Below are 16,538 nucleotides of genomic sequence, written 5' to 3' on the forward strand. Positions count from 1 at the left end.
GACTCCCTTTTACATGGGAACAGAACATATTTTGTGCCCTTAAATATCAACTAAATTTCCAGGAACACCACTACCTTGTAAATAGAAAGATGATTGTATTTTGTTTTATTGAAGCTTTCCCCAAATTTGTTCATCTTTCCAGAGAATCCCGTCACCCACGGGCACTACTGCATTAGTAGCTGTCGTGTTCCCAATGATTCTACCTTTAGGTCCCAGTATTCTAAAAACTTCAGAACGTCTTCTCCGTTATTTGGGCCCAGTCATTTACATAGCGTAGCACCTATTATGTAACTATAATTTATCTTATGTCATCTTTATTTTACAGTTAGGCAAGACATCGATTATAAATATGATGCGTGCCGGTGGGTAACTTTATCCCTGGGTTCTAGTCCCGGAGGGGCGGGTGATTTACTCTCTACCCACTCGTAGGGAAAGCGGCCGTTGGGTCCGGCGGAGGCCCCAGCGGAGCGGTCCTCCGCGCGCCAGGGGTCGCTGTGGCGCCGCGCGGCCGTGCCGGGACCCTCTCGCGTGGCCGCCCCGCCTCGGGCCCCCAGGCCGAGTGGGCGGGCACGACTGCGCCCAGGTCGCGAGGCGCCCTTCGACCAGCAGCGCCCGGGGCGGGCGGGTATAAATGGAGCGGTGGCTCCCCCGGCCGCCTCTCTCCGCCCCGGGTCGCCGCAGCCTCCGCCGCTTTCGGGCCTAGCAGCCTGAAGGGAAAAAAAAAGAGAAAAAGATTTAAAAAACCCCGAAAACCCTTTAAAATCTTAAAAAAAAAGAAAGAAAGAAAGAAAAAAGAGCGAATCCTCCTCGGAGAACCCGCGGGGAAGTCACTTTTGCACGCTTCCGGCCTGCCCGACGCCGCCGCCGCCGCTGCCGCACCTGGGCGTTCGTCGGTTCCCGTCCGTCGGTCCGGTGGTGAGCCGCTCGCGCGCCCGCGTCCACGCGCCTCAGCCCGCCTCTCGGCCGCGCCGCGTGGCAGCCCCGCGCCCGCCGCCCTCGCCCCCCGCGCGCCGGCCTCCGCGCTCCACGTGTCCGCGCTGCCCTTCGCCGGCCCGGCGTGGGAGGCGGCTGCGCGCTCCGGGCGCCCGGGGCTTGCCGAGTCGGCACCGACAAATATTTGGTTTCCCTCTTCCCTGGGTTGCTGTAATCTTAAACCGTCGGGAGCCCGAGGCCTATATTTATAGAGAAACGCACGTTCCGGAGGCCGCCGTGGGCACCACTGGCTTGCCTCGGGAAGAATTTTTGTAATTTGGAGGACAGTCCCCGTTTTCATTGTTTTCATTTTTTGAAATTGGGAGCTTCCAGACCAGAACAGCTGAAAATTAACAAACTCCCAGGGAGGGCCATATTGTTTTTGAGAGCCTTTTGTCTGCGGGTGGGCAGTCTCGTCCGAGCCGTCCCCGCACTCCTCTCCGGCCCTCGGAGCCGACTCCAGCTTCTCTGAGCTTCACTGCCACCTGTGGGCCGCGGCTCGGAGCGGAGCCCCCTTTGTCCTGTGTGGCCCCCCCAAGAAGTCCTCCTGGCGGGGCTCGGGGTGCTGGGGGCTGGGGAGATGAACGCTGCGGCCAGCAGCTACCCCATGGCCTCCCTGTACGTGGGTGACCTGCACTCGGACGTCACCGAGGCCATGCTGTATGAAAAGTTCAGTCCTGCGGGGCCTGTGCTGTCCATCCGGGTCTGCCGCGACATGATCACCCGCCGCTCCCTGGGTTATGCCTATGTCAACTTCCAGCAGCCGGCTGACGGTGAGTATAAGCGGTGGCCACAAGTCCGTGGGCTCTTTGGGGACCCTAAGATTCCTTCTCCGGGCAGGTCCCCACCCCCGTGGAGAGGGCATCGCGACAGCACGTTGCCACAGAAGCCCTAGTCGGGGACGGGCCATGGGAGTTGAGAACGCGGGATCCTGGCATCAGACGACCAGAGTTTCAGTCTTGCCTCCACAACACTTGCTAACCGGGTGACCTTGGGCTAATGGGTGCTGGTGGAGCCCAAGGAGGCTGTAAAACAGACCAGAAGGAAGTCGCTGTCATTCCGTATGTGGGCGGTTTGCTCTGTGAGCCTTGCCTGGTCAGTGGCCAGGTGTTCGGGCCCCTCACAGGCCTGCGGAAGGGACAGGATGATTGAAACACAATTACTTAAAAAATGTTACCTAGCCAGAGCTGTTGTCCCCTCCCCTTACTGTACCCTGGGCTGAGAGTCTTTGACTTTGTGCTGGTGAGGGGTTTTTCCTGGCAGGTAGAAAGTAGGGGAACAATGTGTGTTGAACTTGAGTAGGCACTTGTGTTAGCACCACCAGAGAGTGTGTGGTGCTGGGCCAGCTCCCTCCTCTGCGTGTCTGCCACCGGGGCGGAGGAGTTCTCTCTCTGGACAAGCCCTGGGCTGTGGAGCGTGGTACACAGGTAGTCTGGGGAAGCGCCTCTTGGAAATCCGCTAGGCTGGTGGGGATTATGGCCTCAACCTGTGCACAGTGCTTTATACTTGACAAAACCCTTTTACTTCATCCCATCTGAAGAAAACAGGACTTCTGAGGGAGAAAAGCAGCTGCAAAAGGTGGGAGGCTAAGCTGGGACTGTGGGTGGAGTGCTCTGCCAGCCCTGACTGGGGCCGTAGCCTGGAGCGTGGAGAGGTATGCTGCAGGCCTGGCCCGAGTGAGGCCAGAAGAAACCTAATCAGGGGCTGCACGTGACTCCAGAATAAAAGGGAACAACTGTAGAGACCATTACTGGGAGAAACAAGCCATTCTGTGGCCAAGGATCTCTGGGTCCCTATTTTTGTCACCACTTTGTTCACTGTCCGTGAAGCACAGAGAATGTCACTTGCCCAGGATGCAGCTGAGACCAGAGAATTGGACTTGTTGAGAGACACAAGGCACTGCTACCGTCAGTTCAGTGTGCTCCGGCCACAGGGCACAGAGAAGGTAGCTGAGTGTGGCCTTTTAAGGGGGGAGTAGTGGGCACATTGGCTGTTGTCTGCCTCCTTGACTCTTCTGAGCAAAAGTCCTGTCACTTAGAGATAGTAGCAGAAGCCATTGGTTAGTGTGTCTGCCAACACATACCTCTGCAGGACCTCTCCCTGCTATAAATAAGCGCAGCCAGATTTGTCAGCCCAAGCCGAGTTGCCTTGTGCAGCCCTCTCCGGAAATAGACAGGAGCTGTGTTGAAATGGGCTGCTAATTCACGCAACACAGTTAGGGGTCCCAGGCTGCGGATCACAGAGTCCTCACAAGCGAGCCCTTCTTTCTGTCCCGGACTTGCACTGACTTGGATCTGCCGTCCCCACTTTCCCTGATCTCCTCCCCTCTCACGCTGAACCAGCCCACCTGAGGAAAGTGGGAAAGATGGTTGGAAATAGGGCAAAGGAGATACCTTGCTGGCTGACTGGACAGCTGAGCCTGTGGAGGGGCAGAGTTAGGGATTGTGTCCCTGTTTTAAGTGAGACGGTGCCTTGAGGCGGGAGAAACACCCTCTACCCCTATCCCTTCATGGAGGAGGAGATTCTGGGAGATGTCAGTGCATAAGTCAGGGGAAGTGGGTCTGGGTCCTTTTTACTACCAGTAAAGAGAAGTGTTCTGCTGACAGGTAGGGGTTATTTTGGTCTCTGGTTCTTTAAATGGTCTCCGTGGTGTATACATGGATTGGGTTGGGAAGCTAAGGAAGCGTCCCCAAGCACTGGGTTGAGAACTTTGTTGGGCACCAGGGCATTTGAAAGTCCTGGAATTCCGTAGAACGCAGATGAAGACTTCTAGGTAGCCTAGAAACCACTAGGTGCAGGGCCTGCCTCCACTGTCAACTTGGGCAGAAAGGGGTTGCAGTTTCATCCTTTTTGTCCTGATGATACGAAGAACATTTCCATGTGTGGCCATCATTTTGATGATTGAGGCTTTTTTGTCAGAATCAATTTCTGTTCTCAGAAATTGAAAATATAAGAAACTGGGCTGAATTTGGAGATAGCACATTTTCCCCAATCGAACGCTCACAGGTTTTTTTAGTCATTTGTCTCATAGACAGGTTGTAAACTAAGTGACAGCTAGTTGATAATGCTGATGCAATACCTTACTGAAAAATAATCAGAAAGTCTGCCATTAGTTTCTTAGTCAGTAGTTAGCTATACCGTTTAGCCATCCTGAACATAAGTTTGTCCATTTTATAAGAGGGATCATTTCACCTCTTCCACCTTCATCCTGGTGGGCAGTAGGCTGCAAAGTCGTTTATAAATGATAAAGCTTAGTCAAATGTGAGGTGTTATTTGATCCTGGTGCTATAAACCCATTTAGATTATCTTGCATAACCTCCTTACCCCAGAGGGGTTGAGACTTCTGCCATGAAGGAGGACGATTAGCTAGAACTCAGCCTCAGTAGCACTGCAGCCTAGAGGAATCTGATGTCCTTTAATTTTGATAGAGTTGAATTTCATCAGAGTGCTTACCTTGAAAGTTCTGGAGTTATCTGTTCCTGGGATGGTGGCAGGTAACGTTTTATATCCTTGACTGAAATACGTTTCTCTCTTGCAGCTGAGCGGGCCTTGGATACCATGAACTTTGATGTGATTAAGGGAAAGCCAATCCGTATCATGTGGTCTCAGAGGGATCCCTCTTTGCGAAAATCTGGCGTGGGAAATGTCTTCATCAAGAACCTGGACAAATCTATAGATAACAAGGCACTTTATGATACTTTTTCGGCATTTGGAAACATTCTGTCCTGCAAGGTAAACACTGATTAAATGATTTCAGCAGAATAATTACAGAATCATGAAAACAAATACCAGATGGGGAATTGCTTGGAATTGGGTGACCGGGTATGATAATTTCCAAAATGCTGGAAATGGCTCTGAAGTCTAAAAGTTCACTGCAGCAAACGTCGGTGCCACAGCCCAGCATAAACCAGCAGGCGCTTTCGTGTCTTTGTTTATTCTTCCCTCTGCTTGAAATATCCTTCCTGTTTTCTAGCTTTGGAAGGCATCAAAAGGTTTCTCCTGGGGAGTGGGGGGCTGGAAAGTACCAGAGCAATGCCTCTGGTCTCCAGGAAGCTGTACTTAGTCATGTTAGAAGCATGAATTCACCCTCTTCCTTCTCCACGCACCTGTTTATGTGGAGCATTTTGTACAGCTCGTGTGGTGGTGGTTTACATGCCTGACTCCACACTAGACTGAAATTCTGTTGTGGGCTTGGAAAGTGGTTCGTCATTCTGTAGCCCTGTGGTTTTGCACCCAGATCTTAATATATTTTTTTTAATGAAGTAAGAAAACATTTGGAATAGAAGGAGCTTAATGGTGGCTACCATTTTTAAATGGAACATTATTGGGTACCTGCTGTAGTCTCCTGCCTTTTGAACATGGATGGGCTAGAGGCCTCTCAGACCCAGGAGCCCACACGGCTCTCGAGTCTCTGCAGCTGGGCAGTGGCGCTGAAGTGGCCCGCCTTGTCTTTGACAGGTGGTGTGTGATGAGAACGGCTCTAAGGGTTATGCCTTTGTCCACTTCGAGACCCAGGAGGCTGCCGACAAGGCTATCGAGAAGATGAATGGCATGCTCCTCAATGACCGCAAAGTGTGAGTGTCCCAGTCCGGAGCAACAGCCGTCGCATGAGCCAGCCGTGGCCCCACCTCGGTATTAACTGGCACACACAAGGCGGCTACTGGTTCTCGGCCCAAGTGTGGCCTGCTCCTACCTCTCCACTCCAGGGCTGGTGAGTCTCCCTGCCCGAGCCGTGGCAGCCCTTTTGACTCGCCAAGGTGGGCTTTCTGCCCAAGCCATGGCTGGCCTGCCGCCTCTCCCTTAAAAGCATCCGTCTGTGGGTTTTGTGAGCGTCGGCAACAGGGGCTGGCTGGAAGGCAGCTCTTAAGCCCACTCTGAGCAGGGGTCTTGGCCAGCAGCAGAGTGGAGAGGGCCCTGGACTGACCAGGAGCTGTGTACTAGTCATGTGACCTTGGCCTTCTGTGATTCAGGTCTTTCCGTGGGGTCACTCGCTAGGGGTTGATGCAAATTGTCCCCTCCACGTGGCTAACTTATGACTCAGTGGTCTTCAAATACAGGGCTGGCTCCACAGCAATAATTAATTTGGTTACAATGAAAAGTCTTATCCCATTGCAGAAGACTGTTCATAATAGACCTTGTTGCTTTGGTGTGGTTATTTCAGAATGGAGAGATGGGGATCTTAGTTAAGCCATGCAGGGAGAGAAGGGACAATAAATCTTGGTTATGACAAGCAAGAGTCATTTCTGTCCTTTGTGCTACTGAACAGACCAGGGGATGGCTTGTGTTAATGATGTGCATGTGCCCAGTGGTCAGGTCTTCTAAAGGTATCACTGGAAAAAAGCCTAAAGATTTTTCATGTATGGATACCTTTCCCTATTAAGTGTAAACAGCACCAAAACAAATAAAGTAAAAAAAGCAAAGGCTACCTCTTAGTTCACTCCAACAGTCTCACTCCTAGGATTAACCACGGTTAACAGTTTGGTTTGTATCCTTCCAGACCTTTTCTATGCATTTACATAGATGCACAGAAATGAACGTTTTAAAAACATGGTCATCAGGTTTCTTCACGAAGGCAGTGTGATGTGGTAGGAGGAGCCCTGGCCTGAGCCAGGAGCCCTGGGGCTGGTCCTTGTAGGACAGTCCTGCCTCTTTCTCTTTCTGCTGGGGAGTTGGGACGTCTCTGAGCTTGCTCTCTTGGTGGTTGGATGGGAACTCGTGTGTTTTAACCTCTCCTGTCAGCCTTTAACCTGCGTTCCTTCGGGCCCCTGGAAATCATGTTTTGTTCCTCTGAGTGATCACTGTTTTTCACGATTTCTTTTTAGGTTTGTGGGCAGATTCAAGTCTCGAAAAGAGCGGGAAGCTGAGCTTGGAGCCAAAGCTAAGGAATTCACCAATGTTTATATCAAAAACTTTGGGGAAGAGGTGGATGATGAGAGTCTGAAAGAGCTATTCAGCCAGTTTGGTAAGTCAGGGTCCTTTGTCCCATGTGTCCCCTTTCACAGTCCACCAGACCTGGAATTCCTCTATTTTTACTTAACAGATGAGCCCACCTAGACCCAGAAGTAAAGTGCCTTGTATGACAAAGGCCACAGGGTAGATAGGAATAGACTCCAGGCCTCGGCTCTTGGCTTCATCCTACTTTGTCCCATCCCCAGGGCCGTCTCAGCAGCTTGGTCAGAAGTAGAAGGCCAGGCATGGTGCCTCTTTCTTAGAGTCCATCTGGGCTCAGCCGGAGCTTACTTCAAGTGGGCTCCTAGAGAAGCCTTCTCTCCTTGAGCTGTGATAGAGATGCTGTTACTAATAGTTCTGTCTTTGGTAACAGGTAAGACTCTAAGTGTCAAGGTGATGAGAGATCCCAGTGGGAAATCCAAAGGCTTTGGCTTTGTGAGTTATGAAAAACACGAGGATGCCAATAAGGTGAGAGCACCATGAGGGTCGGGGAGGATTTGTAGGGAGTGGCCCTAGTGTGTGGGCAGGGCCTTGCCAGCACGTGGTAGAGCTGAGTTGTAATTGTCTGAGTACCTAGTAGTGATGCATGGTCACTGTGCTCTGGAATTGTCTTCCTGAGGGATTTCACATAACTGTTTTCAAAGCACTTGGCATGTGCCCATCACCTCGGCTGTTCAGTCCTGTAGGTTGAAAGAGTAGGGCAGGCATTTGTTCCCATTCATAGGTGAGGGAACCAAGGGCCCCGAGTTGCTGATCTGATAAAAGAACAGTAGCCGCTTCCGGGAGAACCATTGTGCTAGGCCCTCAACATGTATCACTCAATACCCTGAAAGAACCTGAGGAATTTAGTGGCAGCCAGATTATCAACCTAGGCTCGTGTCTACCATGCTTGTATTTATACAGCTGTACAGTTTTTTCACTGAATTATCTGGACCAGTGACCCATTTAAATATTAACCCCATTTTACTGATGAGGAAGTTTGGATTGGCTTAGCTGACTTCAGAGTGAAATTAATTTTTAGCCCTGTAGGGACGATTTTTCTCTCAGAATATTTGGTGGGACTTAACAGACCTCCAGAGCAAGGCCCCTGCCTCTGCATCTTGATTTAAAATCATGTATTTCCTCTTCAGGCTGTGGAGGAGATGAATGGAAAAGAAATCAGTGGGAAAGTCATTTTCGTCGGCCGTGCACAGAAGAAAGTGGAACGGCAGGCCGAGTTAAAGCGAAAATTTGAACAGCTGAAACAGGAGAGAATTAGTCGGTATCAGGTAAGAGGTGGTCTCAGCCCAGCCTACCAGCAGGGGCTGTACCACGAGATGTTGGCAAAAGCATCCTTAGTTTGGCAGGCTTTCTTTTTGGGGACCATGAGTCTCCTCTTCTCATTTCTCTCAAGATCATCAGGTTTAACAGGATGTAACTACCAGATACAGCAGCGGTTCTGGAACAAGGATGAAGATAATTATTCATTTAGGGACTCTATTCTGGAAGCCTCAGCCTGTTGTTCTTAGTCATGTGCGTTCTGTTTACTTAAATGATACCACTTTGTTTGGAACGGTGTAAGGAGAGCCCTGCTAGGTCAGTGGTCAGCCAGACCAGCTGTGAGAAAGGCTGGGACTGTATTGATGGTCCTGTCAGAGTCTTCAGCAGTAGATTCTCAGCCTTGAGCCTGCATCAGAATCCCCTGCAGGGCTTATGAAAACAGATTGCTGGGTCCCACAGCTTCTGATTCATTAGGTGTGGGTTCTGGCCTGAGAATTTACATTTCTGACAAGTACCCAGAGATACTACTATTGCATGTCTGGAGCCCATATTTTGAGAACCACTGTCTTAGGAAATGTGTGAGGTATAGAAGTGCAATTAACAGACCTTTCTGCTTCAGGGGGTGAACCTCTACATTAAGAACTTGGATGACACCATTGATGATGAAAAGTTAAGGAAAGAGTTTTCTCCTTTTGGATCAATCACCAGTGCTAAGGTATTTTATACTGAGATGTGGGGATTGAAAGCAGAAGTTGTAAACTTGCAGAGGTTTATTGCATTTGTTTCATTGAAGGAATAGGATCTAAATTTTCATTTCTGAGAGTAGCTACCACATTCATCTAGCAAATTCCTCCTGCCATTCGGTTGCCCATCTGAGTATATGCTCTGGAAAATGACATTTTGTTAGGTTAACATTGCACTGTCTCCCAAGTACTGGGATGTGGAGATGCATCTGACTCAGTGCCTCCCTGCCAGCCCCCCAAGAGCACCTGAATCTTTCCCATTCTTTGCTGCTTTGTGCTGGTGTGGGGACAGATGGTGCCACAGCATGAGCAGGGGAAATCCAGACGGGTTGTCTTTCACTTGTCTTGAGGCCTGTCTCTACAACTCTGCGACACGTATTCCTTGAACGAAGGTGTTTGAGGATTTTGGAGCTGGGGTTGGGAACTTCCATCTGGTGTCCTAAAGCAGGAGAGGGGAGTGGAAAGTTGGTTTCTCCGTGTTTTGCAGTGTGCATCATCTGCTTGATTTTCTTTGATAATGGTAGCAACTGAGTTAGCTGGGGGAGTAAGTACAAACCCCCTTGTGAAGATGAGGCTGAGAAGAGAATGCTGGTTAGGCGAAGATGTTGTATTGTGTGTCCTTGGTGCTTTGGGTGTGTGGTGGGCACTGATGGCATCGGAAAGTTTGGGGGCATAGCCTGTTGCAGACTCTATGCCTGCTCCACAGAGGTGAGGCAGATGTCACAGAGTCCTCCAGGGGATGAGAAAGGAGGCCAGCGGGCCGGTAAAGACTTGGTGACCCTGCCCTGGCCCTTAGCTTGTCACTCACAACCCAGGAGCATTATCAGTGGTCGCAGGGCGTTGGCCAGAAGCCACCCCCAGGAATTTCCTCAGTTCCTCACCCCCTCCCTCCTATCACCCCCGTGACGGGCCTCCAGCAGCGCAAGGAATGATAGTCTCTCTTAGCGGACCAGCACAGGAGTCAAGATGGCATTTGCAAGAAGAGAGCAAAAGAACCGTATCTTGAAGTTTCCCGGCACCATGCCCAAGATCAAGGTGTCATATTACTTTCACACACCTTACTGGTCCACCTCGTTGGTAGACAGGTGTTGGGTTGATACACATCTTTACTCCCATGTCCTCCTCTTCAGGAGGCTCACCAGGCGGTGAGCTAAGACATGAGTGAAATGTAGAGATTACAGAATGAGACTAGAATCCAGCTGCTTGTCTCGTGGCTGGTTGTAGTTCTGCTGTGTTTATTCTCATTGAATTAATGGTGGCAGTCATTGATTTTATGACTCCTGCCCACATGTATTTCAAAAGCATGTCCTAACCTTGCTAAGAGCTTACTAAGTTTTGTTCACCAAGGTCTTGGGCAGATGAGTTTTACAAATAAGTTGCTTGATGCTAATGTCCAGATTTCTGTGAGTTCCCAGAGATAGCTATGCTTCTAGGTACGAGGAAACATCTTTGGGTTCCTGGTTCAACCATTAGCCATATCACAGTATTTGGGAACTTGAGTCACCTGGAGATCTAAAAAGGAAAAAGCTTAGTTTCTCCCTTTAGACTTTGTGATTCGGTTGGTGACTCAGTTGGTCTGGGGTCCATCGTGGGACTGGACTGTGAAGCCTTGACCTAGACCTGGTAACTCTTGGAGTGGAACCCAGGTTTTAACACACAGACATCTTTGTGCTAAGTGGCTGGTCTCATTTTGTAGGTGATGCTGGAGGATGGTAGAAGCAAAGGGTTTGGCTTTGTCTGCTTCTCATCCCCTGAAGAGGCAACCAAAGCAGTCACGGAGATGAACGGACGCATCGTGGGCTCCAAGCCACTGTATGTCGCCCTGGCCCAGAGAAAAGAAGAGAGAAAGGCTCACCTGACCAACCAGTATATGCAGCGGGTGGCCGGGATGAGAGCGCTCCCCGCCAATGCCATCTTAAATCAGTTCCAGCCTGCAGCTGGGGGCTACTTTGTGCCAGCAGTTCCACAGGTGGGTATGCAGTATGCTCATGTCTCCTTGGAACCTGCCTGCTGATAGCTGCTCCTATAGTCCGCAGTGGTTGGGGAGAGGGATTTTTGGATATTGGAATTCTAGAATGTCACAGTAAAGATCCTTCAAATAAAACAAGGAAGGACTTAACTCTTGGTTGTGCACACACAGCGACAGGGGTAAAGTAAAAGAGTCCCTGTTAACTGGCTGTCCCTCCCCCAACCTCTTGAGTAGAGAGCGCCTCTGTCCTGAATAATTAGCCTAGGGCCTGGTAGTGAGATGAGGTGAGATGAGATACTTCTCTAGTGTGGCTTCAGGTCCTTAAATAAAAGGGCTTGGCTGCTCTTTCTTACAGGCTCAGGGAAGACCTCCATATTACACACCTAACCAGTTAGCACAGATGAGGCCTAATCCACGCTGGCAGCAAGGTGGGAGACCTCAAGGTAGGTGGTGGGGAACAGTGATTTGATCACCCAGGATGTACCTGTCCTGGCCTCCCCTCCCTGCCCCCTCTGAGGCACAGCCTAGGTTCGGCTGTGTCGTTCGTCAGTGACGTGCTTTTTTTTAAAATTAATTTATTTATTTTTACATCTTTATTGGAGTATAATTGCTTTACAGTGGTGTGTTAGTTTTTGCTTTATAACAAAGTGAATCAGTTATACATATGTTCCCATATCTCTTCCCTTTTGCCTCTCCCTCCCCCCGCATCCCACCCCTCTAGGTGGTCACAAACCACCGAGCTGATCTCCCTGTGCTATGTGGCTGCTTCCCACTAGCTATCTATTTTATGTTTGGTAGTGTGTATATGTCCATGCCACTCTCGCTTTGAGTGACGTGCATTTTTTGTCTCTTCACCAGGCTTCCAAGGAATGCCAAGTGCTATACGCCAGTCTGGGCCTCGTCCAGCTCTTCGCCATCTGGCTCCAACTGGTAATGCTCCGGCCTCTCGTGGCCTCCCTACTACCGCTCAGAGAGTCGGTGAGCAAACTGGCCTTGAAGTGTGGCCCGGGGAGGAGGGAGTCAGGACGACTAGGCTCTGCTCAGGGTTGGTCAGTTCGTTGGGCTCACCGTGTTGTCCGGTCCTGGTTCTTTACTCTTAGCTGTGTGCTTAGGTGGGTACTTAAGGAGCAGGGAAACAGTATGAGTTCTGAGTGTTGGTTCCTTCTAAGATTCTTTGCCTCATCGGTGACTCACGTGAACAAGGTTAATTGTAGAAATTTGTTAGCTGAATGACGACAGAGGCAGCCTGTTCTTTGGGTGGGGTTGGGAGATTCAAGGGACTTTTTTGCAGATTATGTCCTGTGTTCCAAGAGGTGGCAAGAGTTGTATGTTTTCTGTTGGCTCTTCCTCGAAAGTAGCGGTAGTGGCCCCATGTGTGATGTGTGCTGTATGAACATGCTTTGGAATTGCTCCTTCCGTGGGACGTGGCCAGTTGGACATCTGCTGCCAACACTGATGTGCATTTGCTGGTCTGTTGTAGGGTCTGAGTGCCCGGACCGCTTGGCTATGGACTTTGGTGGGGCTGGTGCCGCCCAGCAAGGGCTGACTGACAGCTGCCAGTCTGGAGGTGGTATTGGATGCACACAGAATGGGGAAAGATGGGATTTGACGGGTCTTTGCCCAGACCGATGGGCTTTAATTTTACTTGTCCTTTTCCTAAGGTGTTCCCACAGCTGTGCAGAGCCTAGCACCTCGTGCCGCTGTTGCCGCTGCTGCTCCTCGGGCTGTTGCACCTTACAAATACGCCTCCAGTGTCCGCAGCCCTCACCCCGCCATCCAGCCCCTGCAGGTGAGGTCCATCAAACAGAACCCTAGAAGGGTCCCCCCTGCTTCCACATGATTCAAAAGCTGCCTTGCTTGGATTCCCTCAACAGGTATTAAATGCCTGCTCTGTGTCAGGGAGCCGTGTCCCGTGTGGTGACCCTGCCCTTGGGGGACTCTCTAGTGGGAGAGAAGGGGCTTGCAAGTGTTCTTCTGATAATGGTTGGCTCAGCAATGCCCCCGAGGAGGCAGTTGTGCTTCCTGCTCTCCTCACCGCGTGCATGGGCTCTCTCGGCTCTTTGAAGCTTCCATGTCACTTTCACATCCAGTGGTCGAATTGAGCCTTAGCTGCTCTCCAGGTGACTGGGTGGCAAAGAACATCTTAGATGAAAGGTTCATCTTCAGAGGTATTGGGCTGGGTGGAGGAATTGGGCCTGGATCTCAGGTTCTCTAAGCTGGAGCTGCTATCTCTATAGAGTTGTGCCTCTCAGGCAGGCCAAGCAGCGAGCTTGTGGCAGAACTCTGCAGTTTGCTTAGAGGAGCTGTGCTGGGCCTTGCTTCCTCCTGCTCTGTGCTCTGAGTTGGAAATTTCCCAGAACTTGGCACTATGAGGAAATTTTTTGCCTATAAGACCCTACTTTTAGCACTGTGACTGGTATTGACGGTCCTTAGCATTTAATACAATAAAAACATGCAGTTCAGTGAAAGTGATACAGGATGTAATTATAAGCATTTTCCTATTCATGTCCTTCGACCCAGTCTCTACTGGGAATTCACCCTAAAGGAAAACTAACTTTCAGGAAAGGGCTACACATACAAATGTTCATGGTACCTTATTTATTAACAAGGCTTCGATGTCTTGGGCAGCCTTGAGTGAAGTAAAATCATTTGTTAAATGATTGTGTAGCATTGTAGGTTTTTCTTAGTCATTTCCCTTCTCTTCGAATAGCACGTGGCATTTTAACTGTGGTTGGTTGTGGTTTTTGCTCACACCACTCTGTTCCTCTCCCTGAATCCCCAAGACTGCAGTCAGTTCCCTGACAGCAAAGACAACTACCTCCTTCTCCTCTTTAACTCAGTAGACTCGAGTGGTTGTGCACATGACCACTGTCACTGTACTTACCCGGGTGCTAATCCGCCGCCTCTCCTGGTTCCCAGGCACCCCAGCCTGCGGTCCACGTGCAGGGGCAGGAGCCGCTGACCGCCTCCATGCTGGCCGCAGCACCCCCGCAGGAACAGAAACAGATGCTGGGTGAGTGACCCACGTGCTTGCAGAAGAGGGGGCCAGAGCTGCTACTGACCTGGACACCAGCGTCCCTTCTCTGCTGGGATGCCACTGGGTTTTTCACGGAATACCTTCCCACAGGTGAACGTTTGTTCCCGCTCATCCAGACGATGCACTCAAACCTGGCTGGGAAGATCACGGGGATGCTGCTGGAGATTGACAACTCGGAGCTGCTGCACATGCTGGAGTCCCCCGAGTCTCTCCGCTCCAAGGTGAGCAGGTTCCCAGACCCCCGCGGCTTCCGCTCACTCGGCTCAGGAGGGCAGGGGGTGGCCTTGGGCACCCAGGGGCGGCAGAGAGAAGGGTCTACTGCCCCTGTGACCTCCTTGTGCCTCGCCTGTGACCTGAGGGCTGCTGGCGTGTGGGTATCTGGGAAAGTGGTCAGCACCAGGAGAGGCCACCGCTGGGCCTGGGCGCCAGGGAGGGGCGGAGGGGCTCTCCTCAGGTGTCACTGACCACCTGGAGCTTCTCACAGGTGGATGAAGCTGTGGCGGTCCTGCAGGCTCATCATGCCAAGAAAGAAGCTGCCCAGAAGGTGGGCGCTGTTGCTGCTGCTACCTCTTAGACAAGGACAAACCGTATGTTTGGCTCTTTATTTTCTGCAATGGTTATGACTCTTGACCCATCTCCCTGAAAGATTAGGGGCAATGTATATGTAGAGCCGTGTTTCTATCCCTTAACCTGGTAACTGGGGCAGGCTGTCACCTGGGTTTTTTCTGTCACCTGGAGGAGTTAATATGGAAAAAAGAGAGTCCTGGTGGTAAATTAGAAGACACAAACAACAGTTTTCTCCATAAAGAGCACCTGGTTAGATCTTTCTCAAGAATCACCTTGTTTGTCTCGAATAATGGTGGATATATGAGGCATTGTCATAATCCGATCCCACAGCCTCATTTCTATGAACATCTCCCTAGTTTGGCTTGAGGTTGTGAGGTCAGTTGTGTGGCATCCACAGTTTAGCTCTGGAAACACAGCGGGCAGAGGCCTTGGTGTCAGAGTGAGAGAGACAGACACACCTGGCTACAGTTACAAGGTGTGTTCCCATCGACTTCTGCATTTGGGGGCCAGGGCCTCTGTCTGCAGGGACTTGGGGCAGTGAAGCTTAACTAGGACCTCTGACGAGGACTGGTGGTTGCCTCCAGATGGAGAAAAGAGAGGACCAAATGAACATGGGCAGAGGCAAGGGAAAAGAGCACATGGTAAGGGCCAGAGCTCGTGTGTTGGTAGGGCTTGACTTGGCATAGTCATAGCCCCTTGTCAAGGGCCTGAGCCCTGTCATTTTGAGTTTAAGCAAGGATGGCCAGGAAGGGTCAAGGTTGGGGCTTTACATACAAGTACCCTCGAAGGCACTGGTTCTTAACCAGGGGTGCCTTCTCAGAGGACATTTGCCAATATCTGGAAACATTTTTGGTTGTCACAACTGGGAATATTACTGGTATCTAGTTGGGAAGAGGCCAGGGATGCAGCTAAACGTCCTGCAATACACAGGACAGCCCCCACAGAAGAATTATCTGGGCCAGAATGTCAGTGGGCACCAAGGCTGAGACCCTGCTCTACAGTAGACCCTGCTCTACTTACGTCAGAGATTTCCGTGCGTCTCTGAGGTTTTTTTGATTTTGTATTCATAGTGTTGGTGCTTTTCTTTTCAGGATTCAAAAGCCAAATAAACCCTCATGGAATTCAGCTCAAGGTTTGAAGACGTCCTAGCTTGTCCTATGGACCTCAACACCAAGAACCACAAATTGCAAATTTAATAGGTCATTTTGTATCAAAAGGTCAATTATGAAGCACCTAGAATTTTTCAATTAAAAGAATATATTCTCTGGGTTCTGATATGGCCCAAACAGTGTTAACTTTTTTTTTTCTATTGTGAGTTTGATTTTTTCTCCCCAGAAACTGGTTTTATTTGATGTACCCAAGTCTTAAGTTTCTCAATAAAGAAAAAATCTCCATAAAACTGCCTCTGTTTTTCTCTGACCACAGTTTTCTGTATAAATTCCAGTTTTCACTGCAAGTAATTTTTGGATGTAAATAGGGTCAAGTGAAGTTCTGTATATCTTGCCATCCTTTCCTGATGGTTATAAGATTATTTGGGATTAGCAAGGTGTGCAGAACTGTCCCATTGTGTTCTACTGTGGGAGGACCTTTATATTGGGAACAGAAGTCTAGCACAGTCACAGCAGACCTTGGGTCTGGCACAGGAAAATCGGGTAAAGGGTGGCATTGGCGTGCTGTCCAGGGACACATGGTGAGACATGCAGAACCTATCTTGCCTCTCCCTTCTTGGACTGTGTTGCTCGGGGTTTGCCAGTCCCCTCTTATCTCCTACTGTCAGTTTATCCTGCAGGCAGGTCCACTTGCTCAGATTCTGCAGCTGGCAGTAGGAAAAGTTTCCAGAGATCCAAGTGGCTGGAGGCCAAAATGTTCTGTGGTTCCTTCAGTCCTTGAAGCGACCTTAACCTGGTCAGTGTCAACTACTCTACTTGCCCTCCCTGTCCTGCAGCAACACTTTTTTTTCCTCTTCTTCCTTGAAACTCAGCAGGCTGTCCTTCCTCAGGGCCTTACCCAGGTAGTCCCTTTCCCTTCAATGTTCCCTGGT

General features: G+C 50.2%; 1 protein-coding gene across 7 annotated transcripts; it reads left to right on the forward strand.

Annotated features, from left to right (window-relative positions):
* The first annotated feature begins 478 nt into the window (after positions 1-478).
* PABPC4 (poly(A) binding protein cytoplasmic 4) lies at positions 479-15,890 on the forward strand. Of its 7 annotated transcripts, none has more exons than XM_082833560.1 (16): positions 479-1,745; positions 4,511-4,704; positions 5,431-5,546; positions 6,795-6,934; positions 7,295-7,389; positions 8,052-8,189; positions 8,801-8,896; positions 10,621-10,893; positions 11,249-11,336; positions 11,752-11,871; positions 12,374-12,460; positions 12,555-12,682; positions 13,813-13,906; positions 14,021-14,151; positions 14,415-14,517; positions 15,589-15,890. In XM_082833560.1, the coding sequence occupies exons 1-15, from the start codon at positions 1,553-1,555 to the stop codon at positions 14,502-14,504; spliced, it is 1,983 nt and encodes a 660-aa protein (XP_082689686.1). In that variant the 5' UTR covers positions 479-1,552; the 3' UTR covers positions 14,505-14,517; positions 15,589-15,890. The 7 variants fall into 7 exon arrangements, 6 of the variants coding, with proteins under 6 accessions (XP_082689686.1, XP_082689687.1, XP_082689688.1 ...); XM_082833561.1 differs by having other exon boundaries at positions 11,752-11,823; XM_082833562.1 differs by lacking the exon at positions 12,374-12,460 and having other exon boundaries at positions 11,752-11,823.
* Positions 15,891-16,538: the final 648 nt, after the last annotated feature.

This window comes from Leucopleurus acutus (assembly GCF_964270905.1).
Source record: "Leucopleurus acutus genome assembly, chromosome: 2".
NCBI classification, from domain to species: Eukaryota; Metazoa; Chordata; class Mammalia; order Artiodactyla; family Delphinidae; genus Leucopleurus; species Leucopleurus acutus.